Genomic DNA, 22,135 nt, shown 5'->3' with positions numbered 1-22,135 from the left:
GTGAAAGGCATAGGACAGCAGTAACTAAGGCCAGGCACCCAGGCCTGGGTGTCTAGCACCAGCCTTGCCTCCACAGCCTGGGCCTCAGCTCACTTGCTAATGGGGTTTGTAGGTGCATCTCTTCTGAGGGCCTAGGTGGGAGCCATAGGGGATTGGGAGGGCTGGATGCCAATTGAGCTGGGTTGCTGGGTCCCAAGGCCCCCAGGCACAGCCCCCTGGAGTTGTCAACCCTGTGGTTGACAGACCATACAAAATCTGCCACCACCACCCCCATCAAAGTACTACTGACTGTCCCCTTCAAAAGCCACCCCCAGTGCCCACCCCCAGCAATAGAGATGGTACAAACTACAGAATATGGTCGTTGCAAGACAAACTTTGCTTTTGCTAACACCCAATAACCTGCAAAGTTTCTCCTTTCCTTCCTGGCTCCCCTTCCAAACTTCATCTCCCTTCTCCACAGAAAACCCCTGACTTGTTTGCCGAAGAAGGGAAAGTTCCAGGAATGGCCTGCGCTAAAGGAGAGATGGATTTGGGGGGGGGGGGGTGAGGTTGGGGGGGGGGGTCTCAAGAGAGGAGGTAGGAGAAGGTTCTTGCCCTGGTTGAAGGAGACAAAAATCTCGCAAAAGTCACTGTGCCAGGGAGAGAAGGGGGGGAAAAAACCCACCAAAAAAGCATAATCTCATTTGGGCTCCGTCACCCCCTCCACGCTGCAGTCGGGCGGCGGGGGCGATCGAAGCTGCAGTTTTATAGCTGTAGAGGAAAGAACTCGTAAAATGCTAACAGCTTTTATGCGCTGCGGCATAAACAACAACAGACTCTGGCTTTATTGCGTTTTATAGTTTGTTAAAGAGTTTACAGCCGTTTTTGGGGGGCCAGTTACCCAGCCAATTCCCTCCACACGATAGTTAAACCTTTATCAATAATAAGGAAATTGATCATTAAAGCTTTAAATATGACTACCTCGTTTGTTTGAAAATATGTTTAGGAGAGGAAGCTGTATGATTTGATAACTTGTATTAAAATACCAATTACATTTATAGGACCTTTTAAAACTCGGCGCAATTAAACCGTGTTCTTTTACATTTTTCCGAAGCGACCCTGACATTTAGAAAGACTCCAATTGCCTCGTTAAAATCGCGAAATTAACAGCGTGCCTACGCCTGGCGCGTTGTTGTTGTGTGTGTGTGTGTGTGTGTGGTGTGTGCTCGTGGTTTCGTGGTTTGTGTGTGTGTGCGCGCGCGCGCGACTCCCCCACATGAGTCTTTGGGGGTGGTCTACGAAGGTATTTGATTTGTTGTAAGGCGAGAGATATCTCATTAATGTAGGTAGTTAAACAGATTTAATCCGTATTCATTCTCTCTCCCCCCCCTCTTCTCCCCCCTCTCCCCCCTCTCCCCCTCTCTTCCTCTCTCCCTGGGTGTTTTTTTCTCTTCCCCTCCTTTTTTCCGCTCTCTCCTCTCTCCCTGGCGCTCTCTCGCTCTAGCTCGCTCGCGCGCGCTCACCCTCGCTCTGCGTTCTGTCCGGGAGGAGTACCGGGAAGCCAATAGGATGCGGGGTCTCTAATGGATGCAAATGATCGTGAAAAGACAGTGCAAAATATGAAACAACTCATTTGCAGGGAAGTAAATCACCGAAAACTGTTTATGAACTGGCGTCCCTTCTTCGAAATGTAAAGCGAGGACCTCTTTAAGTGGCGGTATATTTTTGTTTTGGGGGGTGGGGGGTGGGGGGGGAGGGCGAGCGAGCCGCGGCTGCCACGCGAGCTTAGACTTTGGGAGGCTTCTATCCTTTTCTGTTCCTGGAAATCACAAAAAGTGGGGTGGCTTCCCGATCTTCTTTGCCTTTTCTTTCTTTTTCTTTTCTTTTTTTCCCCCCTTTCCTCCTCCTCCCTTTCCCCTCTCCTTTCCTGGCGAGGGAGACTAGGAGCCGGCGAATCCGCGTTTTTTTCCTCTCTCTCCCTCTCTCTCTCTCTCTCCCTCTCTCTCTCCCTCCCTTTTCCCCCTCCCCACCCCCTCCCCACCAGCCCCCAACTACAGCCTCCGCCGCCGCCGCCGCCTCAAAATTCAATAAAATGAGCTCTTATTTCGTCAACTCACTGTTCTCCAAATACAAAACCGGGGAGTCCCTGCGCCCCAATTATTATGACTGCGGCTTCGCCCAGGATCTGGGCGGCCGACCCACCGTGGTGTACGGTCCCAGCAGCGGCGGTAGCTTCCAGCACCCGTCCCAAATTCAGGAGTTCTACCACGGGCCATCGTCGCTGTCCACGGCTCCCTACCAGCAGAACCCGTGCGCCGTGGCGTGCCACGGAGACCCGGGCAACTTCTACGGCTACGACCCGCTGCAGCGCCAGAGCCTGTTCGGAGCGCAGGACCCAGACCTGGTGCAGTACGCAGACTGCAAGCTCGCCGCCGCCAGCGGCCTGGCCGAGGAGGCCGAGGGCTCGGAGCAGAGCCCGTCGCCCACCCAGCTCTTCCCCTGGATGCGCCCGCAAGGTGAGCCTCCTGTCGGGGCTGGCTGGGGGGCACGGAGGGGTTGGGAGGGTCCTCCCCGCCGGGGGGCCGGGCAGAGCACCGGGGGGAGGCCGGGGCGCATTTCCTCCAGCTCCTGGAAGATTTGTAGGCTCAGTTCCAAGTTATGTCAGCTTCCTTTTCTCTCTACCTCTTTCTTCTCTCTCTCTCTCTCTCTCTCTCTCTCTCTCTCTCTCTCTCTCTCTCTCTCTCTCTCTCTCTCTCGCTTTCCTTCCTCTTCTGTTTCTCTTGAAAGGGGGGTCGCTAAGCGACATTTCCTCAACCCATAAACCCCTCACCCGTCTGTACTTTTTCTTCTTCCCCTCCTTCCCCCCCCCCCCTTTTTTTTTTACTGTTTTATGGGGGGTAGTGGAGAGCGGTGGGTGTGGGGGCGCTCAACTTTTGCACTTCTCAATTGCTTTATAGTTTAATTACCCTGAAGAAACTTTTCTTCTGGGGCAGAGGCTCTGGGGGTGGGGGGCTTTTCAAGGTGGATTCATTCGTCCCCATCTCGACTTTTTATTCTTCCTCCCTCCCTCCTTTACATCCTTCCTTCTAAAACTTTATGGCACTTTTAGTAGATTTAAACCTCCCCTTCCAACTGTAGTGCTGAGTACCAGAGGAGGGGCTCCCCCTTTCTGGGTCCCTTAGATTCAATGGTGTCTGATTCCTCTTCACCCCCCCCCCCCACTGCGGGGCCTCCTGGCACCCCCCCCCGCCCCTGCACAGGGGGTAGAAGGTCTCCCAGCCTTTTATTATACCGGTCTCCTAGGCTGGTTCACGAATCTTCCAACCTTCTCTGTCTCTGCCCCCTCCCCCTTCCCTCCCCTCCCCTCCGTCTCGCCCCTATCCCCCCTTCCCAGCAGCCGCCGGACGCAGGCGAGGCCGACAGACCTACAGCCGCTACCAGACCCTGGAGCTGGAGAAGGAGTTCCTATTCAATCCCTATCTGACTCGCAAGCGGCGGATCGAGGTGTCGCACGCGCTGGGACTGACAGAGAGACAGGTCAAAATCTGGTTCCAGAACCGGAGGATGAAGTGGAAAAAAGAAAACAACAAAGACAAGTTCCCCAGCAGCAAATGCGAGCAGGAGGAGCTGGAGAAACAGAAGCTGGAGCGGGCCCCGGAGGCGGCGGACGAGGGCGACGCGCAGAAGGGTGACAAGAAGTAAGGGGGGGTCTCCAGCTGGGACTGCCAAGGTCGGGGCTGCCCGCCACGTCCGCGGATCCCGCGATCACGCCGCCGCCGCCGCCCGCCCGCCCCCCCCACCTCGGAGAGCTCTGGTCCCGCGAGCCGGGCCAGGAGCTGGGCCTCCCACCGCAGCGTCCCCCGCCGCGCCAGTCCCCGCTAGTGGTAGTTTCTCGTAATAGCTTCTGTGTGTGAGCTACCGTGGATCTCCTTTCCTTCTCTTGGGGGCCGGGGCGGGGGGGGGGGGGGAAGGATTTGAAGCAAGGACTCCCTCGACCTGAGAGGGTGAGGGGCTGCGGCCCGGCTGAGCCCCCGCCCCCCGCCCCCCGCCCCGTGTAAAAAGCCTCCTTGTGCAATGGTTCTTTTCTGTTTGTTTTGTTTTGTTTTTTTCCTTTGAACGTGCTTCTTTGTAATGACCGAGGTACCGATTTCTGCTGAGTTCTCCCAACAACATGAAACTGCCTATTCACGCCGTAATTCTTTCTGTCTCCCTCTCCCTCTTTCAGATTTTCTCTTCTCTCTCCTCTCTCTCTCACGTCCCCTCTCTACCCCTCTCCCCCCCGCTGCCCTCCCTAGCTCGCTGGCTTTCTCTCTTTCGCTGGCTTTTCTCTCTTCTCTCCCCCACCCCTTTGGTTTGACAATTTCGTCTTAACTGTTTCTCAAAAGAGATTACTTTAGTTAGCATGCGCGCTGTGGCCAATTGTTAAAAGTGTTCTTAGGTTTACTGTGAAGAGAATGTATCCTGTATCCGTGAATTGCTTTATGGGGGGGGAGGGAGGGCTAATTATATATTTTGTTGTTCCTCTATACTTTGTTCTGTTGTCTGCGCCTGAAAAGGGCGGAAGAGTTAAAATAAAAGTTTACAAGCGAGAACCCGAGACTGGCCTGGCCTGCGCTCTCTTTGGCTCCCAGGCTAGCCTAACAAGGCTGTTGGTTGGTGGGGGGGGGGGACGCGGGGGAGATGGTCAGGGGGCTTCTTCCTTCCTGGGCCTGCTCAGAGGGCAGGTCGCAGCGAGGAGGGGGCGGGGGCTGGAGGCAGGTGGTGTGAGTCCCTCGGCCCGGGGGCGCAGAGGGTGAGGGAGGCGGCGGCACGCGATTGGAGGAGAGAGCAACGAGGGAGGGGAGCCAGGAGAACCCCCCCTCCCTCCCCTCGCGCTCCGAGGCCGCTGGGCCCCGGAGACCCCCCGCGCCCGGGCCGCGCGCCGGAGAAGAGATGAGCTGGGACTAGTGGCTGTCTCCCGTGTGGGCTACTTCTCTTCTTTGTTTCCGCGCGCGCGCACGCGTGTGTGTGTGTGTATGTGTCCGGGGGCAGGGGGTGGGGGGAGATGGGAGTGCGAGGCTGTTGTGCAGGCTTATATTTTTATTTTTTTTTCTCGGACTCCAGCAGCGGGGGCAGCGGGGCGCAGAGGGGAGATGCGCTTCCCTACCTCTCCCAGGGTGGGACGTGGTTACCTTGGCCCAGCCCCTTCGGCTGGAGCTCGCGGTCTTCCTTCCTTCCTTCGCGGCCTCTGCTTCTCAGGCAGCTCGGGACTGAGGCATCCGCCTCCCGGAACCGGGAAAGCGGCGAGCGCAGCCTGGCCCCGGCCGTCCTCCTCCCTTCCTTTCTCTCCCCACCCCCCACCCCTTCCTCTTCTCTTTTTTTCTTCCATCCTTTTTCTTTAAACCACCAGAAACCGCAGCGTCCAGCGCCCGGGGGCGCTGCCCTTAGGAGCTCCATCTCTGCCAGTATTTTTATTTTGGGGGCACCGAGGAAGAGCCTGGGAGTCCAGGCTCGCCTCCTCCCTCACCTTGGGAGAAAGGCAACCAACTTCTCCTAAAGGCCCAGCCGGGATGCTTTAGCCCGGATTAATAAAGACTTGACTCACCCTCGCCCACCCGCCCGCCGGGTCCCGCGCATTCAGTCCCTGCGTTTGTCTCTCGCCCGGTCACAGGCTGGGGAGGTGGTGGTGATGGTGGTGGGGGGAATGGGGAGGTGGGAGATAGGGGGACAACACGGATCCCCCCCCCCAGCGAAGTAATTTATTTTCTCTTCCACTCAATTCCTTTCTCCCCCAAATCTCGCCTACAAGCCGCCTACAGCCCGAGGGTGTCGACAGCGGCCCGCGAGCCCCCCACCCCCCAGCCCCAATCCACAGAGCTCGGCTTTCCCATTCATTATTGATCATATTTTATAAATCCAACGCCACACAATTTTTTCCACATTACCGGGAGCCGTGGGGAGGCCGCCCGGCCATTGGCCGAGGGGCTGTCACGTGGGCGGGGTCACATGGTCCGGAGAGGAAAAAGGGGGTCCTTTTTGGTGTAAATCTGGACTCTAATTCTGTAATATATCAAGGAATCTCGTAAAACCGACACTAAAACGTCCCTGCCTACAAATCATCCGGCCAAATTATGAGTTCATTGTATTATGCGAATGCTTTATTTTCTAAATATCCAGCCGCAAGTTCGGTTTTCGCTACCGGAGCCTTCCCCGAACAAACTTCTTGTGCGTTTGCCTCCAACCCCCAGCGCCCCGGCTATGGAGCGGGCTCGGGCGCCGCCTTCGCCGCCCCGGTGCAGGGTCTGTACCCCGGCGGGGGGGGCCTGGCGGGCCAGGGCTCGGCCGGCGTCTACGCGGCCGGCTACGGGCTCGAGCCGAGTTCCTTCAACATGCACTGCGCACCCTTTGAGCAGAACCTCTCCGGGGTGTGTCCCGGCGACCCCGCCAAGGCGCCGGGCGCAAAGGAGCAGAGGGACTCGGACTTGGCGGCCGAGAGTAACTTCCGGATCTACCCCTGGATGCGAAGCTCAGGTAACGCCGCCGCGCACCGAGCGGCCCCGGGGCGCGTTCCCGGCAGGGGCTCCCCGATCGCTCTCCAGAGTGCTCAGGGCCTGGGGGGGTCCGGCCTGGGGACTGGGCACCCCCTCGGCTGCACCCGCCCCATGATGATGATGATGATGATGATTTTGCTCGGTGCTCTCAGGCTCGCTCAGCCTCTCCTGGCGGATCTCTTCGCCGACGCCAAGGCGCTCAGAGTCCCCAGCCCGCCCCCTACCCTTCCTCCCGGCCTTTTAGCTTTAAATATTTATCAGCAGCGCCTACACGGGCTGGAGACGAGGCCGTTTGTCTTGGCGGAGGAAGGCTGGGGTTTGCAGAGAATAGCCATTAGGGTCTCCCTCCTCTCCACCTCCACACCCCCCCCTTCCACGTCTGAGATCTCAGCTCTGGGTGTGTTCCCCCCCCCCCCCCTTCCAGCCCCGGCTTGGATAAGATATGGGGGAAGGGGCCATAGAGCTAAGCAGTTTTCCCCTCCCCTTCTTCTCAGCCAACCCCGCTCCCCCATTATTCCCATCAGGACAATTAGAGGTGGGCTCTAAAGGCCTAGATGAGGACTCAGCCAGGGACACTGAGCCAGGGAGGAAGGTGGAGGGAGGGGGGAGAAGGCCAAGAAGGATGAGGCTCTTGACCCCCCAGTGAACTTGGGAAGGGGGAGAGAACCAGAGAAAGGGGCAAGGGGCCTCAGGAGCCTGAGCTTACAGCTGGCCTACTCAGGTGCCATTCCCAGGGCTCCTAGACACCCCTGGAGAATTGGCTCACAAGTTTGGAGTTATCATTCCAGAAGGGTGAATCTCTCTTTAGGGAAGGGGTTAGGACACCATGGAGCAATTCAAGACTGGGAGAGTTCTGGACCTTCAGCAGCTGCTATAGAAACTCCAAGATACCAAGACTTTCATGAGGTCTCCTGCCAAGCCTGGCTCAGACATCCTTTTTGACACTAGCCCAAAGTGGATGAACTTAGAGGCCAAATCCAAGATTCAGAAGACTCAACACTTGTCGCCAGAGGTTTCCATTCTAGGGGCCAAGAGGAGCCCAGTTCTCACATCATTTGTATTAGTGGCCATGGTCTCCATTACCCACTGCCTTTCTGGTTGACTTATCAAAGCCCCAGTCTCATAAACATATCAAGCTTGGCTTTTATCTGTCTTGAAATTAGGGTCTCAGCCCCTCCTTTTCCCTGTCTCCTTCCCAGGATGCCTGGTATCAACACCTCCCTCCAATTCTCTTCAGAGTTCTGGTCCCTATCTGTCCTTCAGTACCCAACCACACAGATCCTTCATGCCCCCCCCCCCCCAACCCAGGCTGCAGGCTCTCTTCTTTTCTTTGCTGTCCCAAGGCCCAAAGATTGCTGTGAAGAGCAGGGTTGTCTGGGAAGGCAGGCTGGTAAGCAAGAGAGTCTGGCCCTAGCTGACCCTCAGCCACTCAGTGGAAAAAAATCATCAGAAGGCAGCTGCTGTCAGACCAACTCCATGCTCCAGGCTCCAGGGAAATCTGTAAATTCTCACCTCCTTTCATTCCACACAGGCTTGAGCTGGGTACTTGACTGTGAGGGCCCTTTGTTTCTTCTTTTCTTCTCTGTGTGAGGGAAAACAGTCCAGGCCTGGAGCTCTACTCCAGGGTTGGTTGCTGGTGTGGTTTCCACCGCCTCCTACCCAAAGACCATCAAAGTTAGCCTCCAAAAGGGAAAAGCCCCTGGGTTTAGGGAGGTTACTTGTGATTATCTCCGTCCCCCCCCCCATGCCTTATCAGTAGAACCTCCAGGAACCATCAGGTTAGAGCCACCTAGCTTCAGAAGCTGCAGGCTGAAAAACAAACAAACAAACACAAAGCCCTTCTTGAATGGAAAAATGAGGGGGGGGGCATTTGCCTTGAAAGGTCTTTGAGAAAGTCAGTCCTTTGCATTGAGGGGGAAAGGAGCAACATGAAATATAGGCTGGGGGATGGAAAGCATGAATTTGTTTTGGTGAGAAAGCGGGTTATTTCACCTATGAACCTCACATAATCTGCACTCTGATTTTTCTCCTCTAAATACTGCACACAGGGACTGACCGCAAGAGAGGCCGCCAGACCTACACCCGCTATCAGACCCTGGAGCTGGAGAAAGAGTTTCACTACAATCGTTACCTTACTAGGCGGCGGCGCATCGAGATTGCCCATGCACTCTGTCTCACCGAAAGACAGATCAAGATCTGGTTCCAGAACCGACGCATGAAATGGAAAAAGGAAAATAAAACCTCAGGTCCAGGGATCAGCAGCCAGGACAAGGCTGAAGCAGAGGAGGAAGAGGAAGAGTGAGGGACAGAGAAAATGAAAAAGGAGAGAGAGAGAAAGAGAGAAAAGGAGATGCCTAGTTATGAGAACTGAACCAGGAAACTCAAATGAGGGGGGGAAACCTCTATTTAAATAAAAGCAGGTTTTTTTTTTTAATTAAGGAGAAAGGTGAAATTTTGGTTTCTCAACACTGTAAAAAAAAATACTACCTATAGGAAAGTCTGCCGGGTTTGTTTTGTACAATATGGGAAAGATATGATCTACCTGTTCTGTAGCTTTCTGGAATTTGCCTTCTCTTTTCTATGTTGCTATTGTAAGGTCTTTGTAAAATTTTACTGTTTTGTAAGCCCTCTTTTTTGCTGTCTTTGTTGAGTGTGGAATAATATGTGGTTCCCTGTGTGCCCACTCTCCTGAGCCCCTGCCTTCCCAGTAGCATACTTACTGAAAGGGCCTTAGGGAGCCCCAAGGAACCACCAACTAGCTGGCTAGCTCATTTGTCCCCATGCACCTGACCACTGTTCCTTGTTCCCACCAGCCATTCCTAGCTCCTCTTTATGTTCTATGTATAGCTGAAAGATGGACAAATAAAACAAGATTAAAAATAAACATACCCTATTTTCTGTCTCTCTGTGGACGGGAGGGAGTCATGGTTAGTAATGGGTAGGAACCTAAGGCCCCTCTGCTTTGACTAGCTGCTGTCAGCCTTTTCTTTCTCTGCTGGGTGGGTCTGCTTTTTAACCCAATGCTCCCTACTCTGAAGATTTCCAACCAGTGAGCCCCTCTATCAAACACACACACACACACACACACACACATACACATACACACAGACACATGTATGCATTTGTACACTCTTACACACAACGATATAGACCAGTGCATATAATAACACATTTATAGGCTGTCATCACACAAAAATCTCTGCTATCACATCCAGTCATAAACAGATATTCATATGTTCACAAATAAACATACAAGCATTCACACAATTCAGGCTCTATGCCCAGAAGACAGACATTCTCATTCACACACACTCACAAGTAAATACAAATTCACAGTCACTTGCAGACATATTGATAGATACCAATGTACATTCACACATTGGTTTATAAACAGAAAGTCACATTTGCCCTCAAGTAAATACATCCACAAGCTCATATGTTCAGTTATACACTCACAAAAACATGACAAAACAAAAAAAAATTTAAGACTTGTTCTACAAAAGTCTTTCCTGCAGACCATCAAAAGGGGCAGCGGATCTGCACCAATACAGAGATGAAATCTAAAATGCTAGGCCTCATAAGGAGGAAGAGAGGGTCTGAAGGGAAGGAAAACACCCAAATCCCCACCTCTTGGGCAGCAATTGGGCAAAGGCCAGATCTTCAAATAGAGGCCTGTTAATAGAGGCCCAGAGTAATCTTCCTAGCCAAGACACTTACCAGCTTTCTACTGAATTCGGCAAACATTTGTGGCTACACTCTTTATTTCCAGTTATTTTACTTTCATTACATATTTTATTTTAATATACTCATTTTAAATGGATAGAGATGATATATTAAAAACTTAAAAAAAACAAACCAAGTCGTAGAAAGGAGAGTTTAGCGAGTTATCGGGTTGGTTTGCCGAATCTTTCCCGCGGTGGTGAGCCTAGCCGCCCCATGCGGCGGCTTCTTTTTCTGCTTGCTTTGAGCTCCAGTCACCGGCTATCTTGGAACCCACTCGGGAACACACAGAGAGAAAGACAAAGGAAAATAACTTGAGGGGGAGATTATTTCGTTTTCTTCATTTGGGCACCAGTATCTCAAACTCAAAATAGGCGGGGTATTTTAGGAAACTGTAGAAGCATGGGATATTTTTGCTCCCCCAAATCCTTGATTGTGGGACAAAAATCTGAAGGATAGTGTCAGTATAGCTAGATCTTTGGAGCTGAGGGTTTTTTTTTTTTAATTGAACAGCATTTATTCAATTATAAACCCTCAGTGGTTTAAAATTAAAAAAAAAAAACAAAAAACACCCCAGAGATCTCCAACGGAAAGGAGAAAGAGGGTTAGTTTTAGGAAATTTCGTTTAAATTTGTGACTAAAAGGTCCCCCCAATCCCTGCAGCTTCCTCCAATAATGACCACAAAACCTCTGGAGAGCACAGGGAGCTGTCATTATGAATATGGACAAGCCTCTGTTTGGGCAGAAAACAGCCAGCATCTAGTTTTATGGCTAGTTTTTGGGGTGGTGAGAATTAGGTTGTTAAACCTATCAGCCTTGGCCCGCATCTACACCACTTCCCCCTGGGTCTAGGGACCCCCACACCCACAATGCTGCAAGCCTTGTGGGTGTATGGGGAGGTTCACAATGTCTAGGGCTAGGAATAAGGGGACCCCTCAGAGTGGGGGTAAAGCTTTCATTTTGCCAAGATGGAGAAGGCAACTCTGGACACTGGCTGCTGCTCCCACCACACCTCCAAATTGTCTTGGAATGGTCCCACGTGGAGGATTTGGGGGTGAATTTTCACTTCAAAAGAGGGGGGGCAGAGCTTCTGGAGACAAATCAAGAGGTTCCAGGGAGAACCCCTTTCCTAGCTGGACCTTTGTGACTTTTCTGCTCGGAATCTCTGCACCTTAAATCTCATTTCTTCCCAGATTAAGGTTTCCCCAAAAAGAGAAGGAGAAGAAAAGAAGATGGCGACTGAGAAAAGGGTTGCTGGTGGAGCAGCCATGAAGAAATGCAATAAATTCCTTGTTGTTTTATGAAAATTTACAACTTTGTGATAGAAGTTTATGAGTGGTTGAATCCAGCGATTGGCCGGCGCCGGTCATGTGGCCGGGCGATCGTGAACATGAACTTTTTATCATTTCCCTGGTGGTTATAATGCAGCATTCTTTTGGACACCACACCTAGGTCGGAGCACTGTCGTCCTTCAGGGCTCCAGCCTCTTGATATTTTTATACTTCAATATCAGCTCGATAGAGCAAAAGAGAAATAGGAAGAGGGGGGGAGGTGGTTAGAAGAGAAGAGAGAGTGAGAGAGGGAAGGAGGGGTGGGAATAACACAAAAGAGAGGGAACCAAAAATAATTTTGATTCCTAAGTTAATTTGCTGGCTGATCTGGGATTTTAGTCATCATGAAGGGTAAATGGACAATCTGCTCAGGACTGCAGCCTGATACTATTTTTCAAAGCCAGAACTTACTCCATTTTCTATGCAAATGCCAGAAAAGCGAAACAAGCTCTCTCCCAAGTCTGAGAAAGGGAAACGACGGCTCTCAGGTTGGGACAATATTATCTGGAAGCTGGAGAAGAAACCGAACGCTCTCTTCCCCCCCTCTCTTCCCACCCTTTTCAATCTGGAGTGGGAAAAGCAAGCCCCGAGGTCTACAAAGGTAAGGGAGATTCTACAATTCTTATTCTTTTGCATCGCTTTTGTAGGGGGTGGGGCCAGGGGTTTTCTCCCCGTGCACACCCCATAACGGGGTTGAACCCCACCTCTAGGCTCTGCAGGGCTAAGCTTCCCAGGAAATTCGGTGGTGGTTAGAGGGTGGCTGCTTCCTGGAGGAGGAGGCCGGGCAGGGAAAATGGGAGGAGGGACTGAAAGGGCCGACGGGGCCAGTTCTAAGTCGCCTTGTTAGCTGGGAGGAGAGCTCAAGCGAGGGGACTTCATAAGAGAAGATGGGGGGTGTCCAGGCTTCCTCGGAGCCAGCCAGAAGCAGCCAGTCCCTACGGCCTCCGGTGGGTTCATGCTCCCTTCCCCTCCCACCATCCTTCTTTGGACCCAGCTTCCCCAAATGCCCCCCTCCCGCGCGCATTCGCTTGCCCGGTGTGGGTAATTGGCGGTTCCCAGGCAGCGTTGGCATTAGGGCGGTGGCTCTGAGGGACGTTCTGGTCTCTGTAGGGCCTGGAATCTCCGCAGAGGACGGCGAGGGTGAAGAGGCAGCTAGAGAGACACAGAAAGAACAATTCACAGGGAATGATCACTATCTCCCTTCTGAGACATTTCTGAAATTAAAGGGCTATGGGTGAAGGCACCCAAAGCTAGGGAGACTTCCCAGAAAGCCTAAGAGTGCCCAACACTCCCAATGGAGGGAGGGAGCCTCCTTTGGCAAATAGAGAGAAAGAGAGAGAGAGAGAGACAGACTGTTTTGTGGTTTTAGCACGGTAAGTTACAGAACAGAACGTTGTTTTTGATGTGATATTGATTCTATTACTTGTGTTTTATTGGTATGGGATGTGTGGATTTCGGTGGAGGTGAAAATTGTCATGTGTGTCTGGAATGGAAACATTTCAAACTTTCCTGGATCCAAAATGTAACCCTGATGGGCGGTTTTGCATGTTGTTTTGGGCTTGTGCATAAAAACAAAAATAAAGGGAAGTAAAAGAGAGAAAAAAAAATCTCTAGTAATTCCTAATTAGGGAATCTTATGGTGTCTGGAAAGGAAAGCCGCCTGTGCAGAGTTCAGAGAATGAGTCCAGTCCTTCTGGAGTCTAATTTTGTCTCCCAGCCAGGCCTGGAGGTGTAGGGGTGGGGGTAGGGTGAGGAAGCGCTGCTGAGTGGGAGACTATTTTTGTTTGTTTGTTGTTGTTGCTTTTTAAATAGGGTGGAAGAGGCTACAGGCCAATGGCAAGTACTAAGAAATAGGGCGAAAGGTTTAAAGAGAAGCTTCCACGGGTGGGGGGGGGGGGAGATACTGGATTAGAAGGACAGGAGATATTGTGGTTTAGTTTAGTTTGCATGAGGAGGTGATTACCTTTCTGTTTCTTAAAATCCAGTTGTAAGGCATTCAGCCTCAGGCCTCTGGGTCCAGGGCAAGCGTGGGTATATTGGCTTTCTTAGTGCTGAGCTGGGAGGAGAAGGGAACTGCAGCCACTTGTGGCACTGGATTGGGCGCCGCTGGGGGGTGGGGGGGGATAAGTAAAGGCCCTAGGACACAGACCTGCAGTAGCTTCCCAGAGAGACTCTTTGGCTTCATAGCAAGACAGGTTCCCCGCCAGCCACGCACGGTACTCGGGGAACCTATTCTCGAAGAGTGGAGGGAACCTCTCAAACCTACTCAGACTAAAGGTCTTTTTCTCCTGTAGTCTTGCCGGGTTATAAATCGTCCCTTAAGACAGTTTGCTGTGACCCAAATTATGCGGTTTGCTGCCATCTACTGTTCGTTCAGAGACACGCGGCTCTGCCACCGCCGGCTCAGCGACGCTGCCCGAAGCCCTGCCGAAGGCTTGGAGCCCCGGCACCGCGCTTCGGCAGGATTCGGGCCCACACAGAGACGCGCTCTCCCCTGGATCTTGGCACCCAGATATGGATTAGAGAACACAAGTCTCTCTTAAACACTACCTCAACCTCTCCCTCACCCCATCCTAGCCCCAAACCTTCTTATGCGGTGGGCATAAGACATGTTAAAAAAAAAAAGGGGAGGTCTAACTGCAAACCACGGACGAGGTGGGGTACCGAGGTAAACTGGAAGAGGATCAGAGCCACGACCCCCGCCTCCCCATCACCACCCCAAGGCACGGGAGAGGATGGTGTCGCTGGAGAGATCTGAGGCCAAGTCTGTTGAGGTTTATTTGGTTTTCTTCTCAGCCAAAAAGGGGGGGGGGGCGCTTCAGGGCGGGGGGAGGCGCCGACCCAAGCAGTTCCACTTGGTTGTCAAAAGACAAACCAAGTCTGTGTTCTTCCAGTTGGCTGGTGGGTCTTGCCAGTTTTCTTAGCTGGTGGATCCGTGGTGAAGGAATGGAACCGAGTTTTCTAGAATCTGTTCGTGTCTGCGAGTGAGTGTCGCTCTCCTCCTCACCCCACCTCCACCCCAGCCCCTCCCCCTCGATCGTTTCCAGCGAAATCGACGCAAATATGCTTTGGTGTGTGTGGTGGTGGTGGTGAGTGGCGTTTGGGCATGAGAGAGGGGTTAAATCACGAAAGAACCAAAAAAGAAAAAAAAAAAACCAGTTGTAATTTCCGTTCCTACAAGACCCCCTCACACCCGCTTAGGGCGATCGCCTTCCCAGAGGGGACTGGCGAGGGCGGGGTGCGCGCCCCGGGCGCCGCCGCGGAGTGTGGGCCCCTGTCTCACGGGTTACTGATTAGCTGGTGCTTTCAAGCCGCCGGAGGAAGCTCTGGCTGCTCCTTTCAAGGTGCTGTGGCCCCAGTTCCTGGGCGGGAGCTCCAGGAAATTGCCTGTGGTGCCAGGCGAGCCGAGGTGTTACCAGGGTCTCTCGCCAGAAGCTGGAGAAGCCGCTGAGGTCTAGGGGTCGGGCAGTGCTAGGGACCACAAGGCCACTGCAGCTCCGGCGCACCCTCCCACCCCCCACCCCCACCCCCGTCCGGTGCTTCTTGAATCTGGGACTAGGGAGTAGCTCGTTCAGCTTTTCTGAGCGCTACAATGACTTTTGGGCAGCTGGATGGCCCAGCTTAGTGAGTCGCTGGGCTGGAGGGCCCCCAAGGGAACAAGAGGAAGATCTTGGGCTTGTCATAGATTTTTTCCCCCCTCCCTTTGGGGCAATCAGAAGGGGCAGTCGACCTGGTACAGAGGGGCTGAACGATTTCAGGGTGCTTAGATTGCCTGTGGATATGGGGAGAAGGGAGGAAGGCGAGCTGGCTGATTGCCACCGCCTACCACTACCCCTAGAAGATCAGAAAGGATGCCGCTCATTTGCATAATGGAAATGAGATCTTTGTACTTCGATTTGGACCAGTCTATTTTAGGGAAAAGTGTCTAATGTCAGAGCCTTTTTTTTTTTCTTTTAAATCTATGGGAGCCAGCACATCATACCTCTGGGGACATTTATGTTCCTTCAAACCCAGAGTCCAAGGAGAAGAACTGGGCTGAGATGCTTTCATCTGCTCCATCCAAGCAAAGTTGGGGGTGGGATGAGAGAAAGTACCCACAACTCAGAGAACTGGTAAGGGGGCTTTGTAGCTTAGAGGAAATGGGAAGTCTGGATGTCTCAACACCTTCCCTCCTCAAACAGGCAAATGTTCTGTTCCTGAGGTTACTTCCAGAATTGTACTTCTGAGCTGAAGGCAACAGTGGGTAGCATTTCCCGGGGATTGAAATTGATGTGTGTGCTCACCCACAGGACTGCAGATTCAAAGTACAGAAAATTGCAATTATAAATCTTGCCATAGTGTCCATGGAATTCATCTGTTGTGTACTCAAGACTTGGTACACATGTCTGTCTATCTATCTATCTATCTATCTATCTATCTATCTATCTATCTATCTATCTATCTATCTATCTATCTATCTATCTATCCATCCATATATCTCCTTCACTGAAGCAGAGAGAGACACCCTGGACTGGCAGTCCTGCATGCCTGCTGTATATTTACATATTCCCCCATGGAGACAGACAGACAGTCGTCTCTGGACGGAACCACAGACAGATTCGTAGAGATCTGGCTCCAGAAACCAGGCAGTCTCTGGCCGGGCTCTGCCTGCCTGCTCTTTTTCCCAAACAAACGGATCAGATGAATAAACGCTCATAAATACCTCTGGGCTTAGATAAGAGCGATGAGGCGCTATTTCCTTTCATGCCCGACTCCAGGCGCCCAGGCCCTGCCCTGTAGTGGCTCCATCTCCAGACAGGCAACCTGCAGAGGTGAGGTTAATTTGGGGGCTGCAACTCTAAGGACAAGGCAGTTGTTTTCCTGTTTCTATCACCCTCACCACCTTTGACTATACTTTATAGGGAAGACCACACACACCAACAACTCCTTCCTTGGAGACATTGTAACTAAAGAGGAGAGCAGAGACCTAGGGCCCAGCTTCAGGAACTGAGTAGAGGGAGGTGCTTGTATACACCATTTCCCTCCTTGTTCCCCCAAATCTTATATCCTACTCCTCTCTACCAGTGGGCTGAATACATTGCTAGATTGTAACATATTTGCTCCTCCATCATTAAGGGGTTGGAGTTCCTTTTCTTAAATAGTCATCAAAAGCCCCAAAGTCAGGCCAGGAGGTAATTGTAGGGAAGTGAATACCACTTTCCTGTGAAAGTGCTAGAATTTGCTCTGAGTTCAGCAAGTCTCAGAGGCTACTTAGCAACCAAATGAATCCTCATTCTTGTTCACCCAACCCCAACCTCAGCCCTCTACCACTTCCCATTCCCTGTTATCAATGGGAAGAGCTGGGCCACAAAAAAAAAAAAAAAAAAAAAGCCCAAAGAAGAAGGCAGAGGTGCTTCAGCCTGACATCAGAAGTATCTCACACCCTGGCCCCTTCCTAATATGTCCATACTGGCCTGTGTGTACATATTAGAATGTTGGAAACACATTGTGGCCCAGTCTAGTCTCTGTGCTCATTTTCCTTGGATGAGAGAGAGAGAGAACAGAGACGTACTCTCTCTTGCATTTAAGCCTGTACACCTGCAAAGCTGAGGATTCAAATATGAAAGAAAGGTAGAGAAGCTGAGAGATAGAAAGGGAATGTGGACTTGAATAGGGGAGGTTGAGGAGTCCCCAGGACCAGAACAACCTTTCCTCCTTATAAAACTAAACCAGTACCAAGGTGTGACACAGATTTTTTTTTTAAAGAACTGCCAAGGTCTAGAGACACCTAAGAAAGAGATAAGGGCGTTTGACAGTGATGTCTGATTTTCCTCCATCAGCATAAGGGTTTGAGGACTCACAATTGGAAGACAATGTCTTCTTCCCTGTACCTAGACTTACTAAGATACCTTTCATTCCTTAAAAGAAAAAAAAAAACCACAATAGTCCAGGATATGCTTATGTCATGTGGGGGCAGGAGGCTGAGAAGATATAGATCAGAGAAACAGTCACTTGGCTGGAAGTTACTCCTTACTCCCACTCCAGATCCCCAAGCGAGGCGATGATTAGCCTCTATCCCCAGTGTCCCTTCCCCTGCTAAGAGTGAGCACATCGGCATACCGCTATGTGGGTTGTCTTGGGCAGGAGCAGCTGCAGGCTTCTGAAAGCTTGTAACCTCACGGCAGAGGCTTAGACCATCCTGCCACCTCCCCATTTTCTGGGTCTTGTAGTCAGAAGGACCTAGCTTATTTACCCCCTCTGACCATATGAGTTGTGAAATACATTAAAAAAAAAAAACCCAACAGATTTGATAGAGACAGGAGAGAGAGAGAGAGAGAGAGCTAGAGCTGACAAACGGGGGGGGGGGGGGGGGGGGGGCGACGGATGTTCAAAACCCAGGTAGGAAGATGATAGTTCTTTCCCTGTTTCTGAAACCATGCAAATTAGTTGACGACTCTGCTTCCCTTCTGCCAACACAAAACCTAAAAACAAATTTCTTAACGAGATTCTGGGACATTTACCCAGCTCTCCCTTGAGGGAATAAGCCCAAGCAACGCAGGGGTTAACTTTTCTGAAAACACAATTAACTTTTTCCTATCCTGCGTGGGGTGGTGGTGATTGGGGGGGGGGAGGAATATATTTATGTAATCACTGGGGAATGGGGTGGTCTCAATCCAAATGCTCCCTCCTTCCTCAAAGGCACAGATGCGTCTTTCGCAGATCCTGCGTAGGTAGAGCAGGACGTGTCGTGCTGTTGGGGAGAGAGAGGGAGAGGGAGAGCGAGGGAGAGAAAAGGGAAGGAGAAGAAGGAGGGAAAAAAAAAGGTTGATAGGTTTGTGCGCGGGTCCCTCGTGCGGGCTGCGCTCCTCCTGGGTGCTATTTGACAATTCCTGCCTCTGCCATTGGTCAGTGTTGGATCAGATGGTTGTATTTCCTTCTGGCCCTCACTGGCACCTCGCCATCCCCCCTCAGCTAAAACCCAATCTCGGATATACTACTAATAGGCGCGGCGCTCGGACTATAAAACACAACAAATCATAAACCCGGCGGAGCAGCAGCGGCCGCGCGCGCCTCCCCTCCCAATGAGTTCCTATTTCGTGAACTCCACCTTCCCCGTCACTCTGGCCAGCGGGCAGGAGTCCTTCTTGGGCCAGCTACCGCTCTACTCATCGGGCTATGCGGACCCGCTGAGGCACTACCCCGCGCCCTATGGGCCGGGACCCGGCCAGGACAAGGCCTTTACTGCTTCTTCCTATTACCCACCCGCTGGTGGAGGCTATGGCCGAGCGGCGCCCTGCGATTACGGGCCGGCGCCGGCCTTCTACCGCGAGAAGGAGTCGGCCTGCGCGCTCTCGGGCGCCGAGGAGCCGCCCCCGTTCCACCCCGAGCCGCGGAAGTCGGACTGCGCGCAGGACAAGAGCGTGTTCGGCGAGACCGACGAGCAAAAGTGCTCCACTCCCGTCTACCCGTGGATGCAGCGGATGAATTCGTGCAACAGTGAGTGAGACTTTCCGCGATCGCCGGGTCCTCCCTCCCTCCCCCTCCACTCGCAACTTCCCACTCGGGGATCAAGATACGAACTGAGCGCCCCTCCCATTTTCCCACCGGGGGCCTAGGTGGGCATCTCAGGAGACAGATTTTTTGGGGGGGGGGGGCGAGACCGCACTGGAGGGGGGGGGTCTCTCGTCCTGCCCTCTTGTCTACAGGAGTTACAAAGTTTGCAAAGTCCCAGCTGCACTGGGAGCCAGGGGGAGTGGTGAGTGGGCTCTTGCAGAGTGCCAGGCCACAGCCCGGATTCTCAGTTTAGGGTAGAGAGAAGGGGACCAGGGGACGCATTCACTTGATTTTGCTTTCCTACGCCTTCCAACCCCCCTCTCCCAAGTCCTGGTCGAGCCCCCACCCACCCACCCAAAGACCGCTCTATTAAAAACAGAGTGCGTCATATAAGGGGTGGGGGCGGTATGATGTCTGCCAGGGCGAGCGGAGGCTGCCTGAGACTGTTTCTCTGGGAGTGGGGGGAGGGGGGCTGGGGAATGGTAAGGCTCCAGGAAAAAGGGGTGGTAGAGGAGGAAGAACTAGAGGGAGAAAGCGGAGGGGGAGTGCGGGGAAGGGGGGGGGGGAATCGGCGCCTGGGTCTCAGGTTGGATTATTTGTCGGCTTTAAAGTCCCAATTGATGTCCATTAGTGGGACACGAAAGTGAGGAGCTGTTAATGCGGACTACGGATCGATCCACGTCATTACAGATTAAGAGCTAGAATCTATCATTCATTGGGTGGGCCAGAGATGGGGGAAAAGTAGATGGATGGGAAGGAGAGCTAGGAAGAGCTACACCTGGCCAGCCCCCCCCCCCCCCGCCCCAACTCAGGTGGGAGTTTCAAACTCCTCCCCTCCCCCACCCAAAGTCTCCACTGCGAACTCAGGCCTGGGAGTCCGGGAGGGAATCTGGAGAGGGCGCTGGAGGAGTGGAGGAGGGGGCAGGGAATTGGGGGGAGATTGGAGGGTAGCCTCCTCCTACAGGCTGGAGTCCATGTTTGAGGGTCGAGTGGGGGGAGGGGTTTGGGGACCCCCCTGACCCACGGCCTCAGCATCTGCACTTTGCGTAACAGGTTCCTCCTTCGGACCCAGTGGTCGGCGAGGCCGCCAGACCTACACTCGTTACCAGACTCTGGAACTGGAGAAGGAATTTCACTACAATCGCTACCTGACCCGGCGGCGCCGCATCGAGATCGCTCACGCGCTCTGCCTGACCGAGCGGCAGATCAAGATCTGGTTCCAGAACCGGCGCATGAAGTGGAAAAAGGAGAGCAAACTTCTCAGCGCGTCTCAGCTCAGTGCCGAGGAGGAGGAAGAAAAACCAGCCGAGTGAAGGTGCCAGGAAAGGGAGGGGGGACGCGAAGGGAGAGGCCTGTGGGGGAATCGAGAGCGCCTGAGAGCCGAGAGAAAGCTCTGCGGGCGCGGGAGCCTGGGGACCTGCTCTCCAACGCTAGACAGGCGGGGTCCAGCGCTCTCCTGGACGACCCCGCCCGCAGAGGTCTCCCGGGGGCTCTCAGGCCGCAGCGTCGACCCCACCCAGCACCCCAGCGCCTCCTCCCTCCCCAAGGAATCCGCCAGGGCCAGATCAGGCTCCCTGGTGAGAACTGAGGAGCGGACTCACTTGATGTTTTCCTGGAAGCAAAGCAAAAGGCTCTTTTCCATGTCGAGTCTATTTCGTCCATGTCCCCCTGTGCACGGTTCAATGGTAGATTCGCTGTCCCTCAGCAGGGCTGTCGAAGACACCCTGACCCCAGACTTGTCTCTCCCAACCCCTCCCCAAAACCACTGGAAGGAGCACATACTACCTAGAAGTAAGAAGAGGAGCCTCAGAAGAAAACAAAGTTCTATTTTATTAATTTTCTATGTGTTGTGTTTGTAAGTCTTGTCTTAGCTCTGGACGTGAAATACTTCGGTAATAATATTAATATTATTAATAATGATAACAATAAAAACGTGAAAACTCGCCGCTCAGTCACCTCCGATCATCCCCTGCCAACCCCCTCCCCCCTTTCAACGTTCCCCAGCCGCCCTGGGGTCCTTTAGCGCGAACAGCGCGGCAAACGCTACAGCCCTGGTCTGCCCCAGGGCCTCTCCAGTCGCCAGACTCGACTCGGAAGTTACAGTTGAGATAAAGGCTCCAGCAATCGGTCCCGCCCAGGCTCCAGCTCAGTGCTTCGCAGATGCTGTAGCTCTCAAATGCCTTTCCTTGCTCACACTTGGGGGACCGGGCAGGGCCCTTTCCCTCTTACTCTCTAGCTTAGCCCCGTTTTTCTCCTTTAGAAGGGAGCCACTGAGGTCTTCTAGCCCAGAGCCTCGGCAGACATCGAGCTGGGCTGGTCCTGGCACCTCTGAAAGGGCTTTTTCTGTTTTAGGCTCGCCCAGGCCCCTGGCCTTTGGCACGCCCACATGGCTCGGTCGCTGCTGGTCTTGGCCCTCGGCTCTCGTTCTGTGGCTCCCGTGATGGAAAAAAATGGTGCCATTTGGGCATCGCTCTGCCCTTGGCTGAAGGCTGCTGGGTGCTCCTTCAGTGGGATCACACTGATAATTAGGAGAACATGAAGCCGCCAGCTTAAGAGAGGGAAAGGACCCGACTTTTATCCATTCTTTGGAGACCCGGGGGCAAGAGGCCAGGTGATGGTGCATTTGGTCTCATCGGCTCCACCCAAAATGGCCTATTTTCTCTCCAGGCGACAAGTTGCAGACACTGTTTTCTTTTCTTCCTCCCTCTACTCCCCTTTTTATTTTTTATTTTTAAAGAAAATAGCCCGCCTGGCAGAAGGGGCCCAGCTGCGGAGGTCTCTGGCCGCCCAGCGTGCTCAGCAAGGGGCCGCGGGTCCTTGAAACTCCTTCCCTAAGAAGGTGGTAGACCGATGAGCAAATTCTCAAATTGTCAGCCACCAGCAAGAGGCCTCTAGTGGGGCCTCAGAACGCAATAGCTGGCATCTGTCGAGAAAGCAAAGGGGTTCTGTTTAACCCCAAACTCTCAGACACATGTTATCACCCAAATCTAAAGCAGCCTGGGCTATGGCTGCAGCAATCTTTTCAGTAACCAGGCTGCTTCT

At 52.9% G+C, this 22,135-nt stretch overlaps 3 protein-coding genes across 6 annotated transcripts; all 3 read left to right on the top strand.

Moving 5' to 3' along the window:
* Nucleotides 1-1,712: 1,712 nt before the first annotated feature.
* Nucleotides 1,713-4,567, top strand: Hoxb8 (homeobox B8). Of its 2 annotated transcripts, none has more exons than XM_042672351.1 (2): nt 1,713-2,495; nt 3,377-4,567. In XM_042672351.1, the coding sequence occupies exons 1-2, from the start codon at nt 2,072-2,074 to the stop codon at nt 3,679-3,681; spliced, it is 729 nt and encodes a 242-aa protein (XP_042528285.1). In that variant the 5' UTR covers nt 1,713-2,071; the 3' UTR covers nt 3,682-4,567. The 2 variants fall into 2 exon arrangements, with proteins under 2 accessions (XP_042528285.1, XP_042528277.1); XM_042672343.1 differs by having other exon boundaries at nt 3,374-4,546.
* A 1,386-nt stretch (nt 4,568-5,953) lies between these two features.
* On the top strand, nt 5,954-9,393 carry Hoxb7 (homeobox B7). The gene is made up of 2 exons (XM_042672361.1): nt 5,954-6,489; nt 8,558-9,393. The coding sequence occupies exons 1-2, from the start codon at nt 6,090-6,092 to the stop codon at nt 8,809-8,811; spliced, it is 654 nt and encodes a 217-aa protein (XP_042528295.1). The 5' UTR covers nt 5,954-6,089; the 3' UTR covers nt 8,812-9,393.
* A 2,209-nt stretch (nt 9,394-11,602) lies between these two features.
* On the top strand, nt 11,603-21,038 carry Hoxb6 (homeobox B6). 3 transcript variants are annotated; one of them, XM_042672296.1, is made up of 3 exons: nt 11,603-12,161; nt 18,544-19,036; nt 20,147-21,038. In XM_042672296.1, the coding sequence occupies exons 1-3, from the start codon at nt 11,982-11,984 to the stop codon at nt 20,404-20,406; spliced, it is 933 nt and encodes a 310-aa protein (XP_042528230.1). In that variant the 5' UTR covers nt 11,603-11,981; the 3' UTR covers nt 20,407-21,038. The 3 variants fall into 3 exon arrangements, with proteins under 3 accessions (XP_042528230.1, XP_042528246.1, XP_042528238.1); XM_042672312.1 differs by having other exon boundaries at nt 12,078-12,161; nt 18,512-19,036; XM_042672304.1 differs by lacking the exon at nt 11,603-12,161 and adding an exon at nt 12,428-12,507.
* The last annotated feature ends 1,097 nt before the right edge of the window (nt 21,039-22,135 follow it).

Source organism: Dipodomys spectabilis, unplaced genomic scaffold (genome assembly GCF_019054845.1).
Source record: "Dipodomys spectabilis isolate Male_0828 unplaced genomic scaffold, ASM1905484v1 ptg000018l, whole genome shotgun sequence".
NCBI classification, from domain to species: domain Eukaryota; kingdom Metazoa; phylum Chordata; class Mammalia; order Rodentia; family Heteromyidae; genus Dipodomys; species Dipodomys spectabilis.
This window is presented reverse-complemented; position numbering and strand designations above follow the sequence as displayed.

What these genes read in the sequence shown, in the direction of transcription:
- Hoxb7 (XM_042672361.1), top strand. Translation starts at nt 6,090, where the DNA reads ATGAGTTCATTGTATTATGCGAATGCTTTATTTTCTAAATATCCAGCC. An exon ending in CCCCTGGATGCGAAGCTCAG is followed by an intron (nt 6,490 to 8,557) that starts GTAACGCCGCCG and finishes TACTGCACACAG; the next exon opens with GGACTGACCGCAAGAGAGGC.
- Hoxb6 (XM_042672296.1), top strand. Translation starts at nt 11,982, where the DNA reads ATGCAAATGCCAGAAAAGCGAAACAAGCTCTCTCCCAAGTCTGAGAAA. An exon ending in AAGCCCCGAGGTCTACAAAG is followed by an intron (nt 12,162 to 18,543) that starts GTAAGGGAGATT and finishes TACTACTAATAG; the next exon opens with GCGCGGCGCTCGGACTATAA. An exon ending in GCGGATGAATTCGTGCAACA is followed by an intron (nt 19,037 to 20,146) that starts GTGAGTGAGACT and finishes TTTGCGTAACAG; the next exon opens with GTTCCTCCTTCGGACCCAGT.
- Hoxb8 (XM_042672343.1), top strand. Translation starts at nt 2,072, where the DNA reads ATGAGCTCTTATTTCGTCAACTCACTGTTCTCCAAATACAAAACCGGG. An exon ending in CCCCTGGATGCGCCCGCAAG is followed by an intron (nt 2,496 to 3,373) that starts GTGAGCCTCCTG and finishes CCCCCTTCCCAG; the next exon opens with CAGCCGCCGGACGCAGGCGA.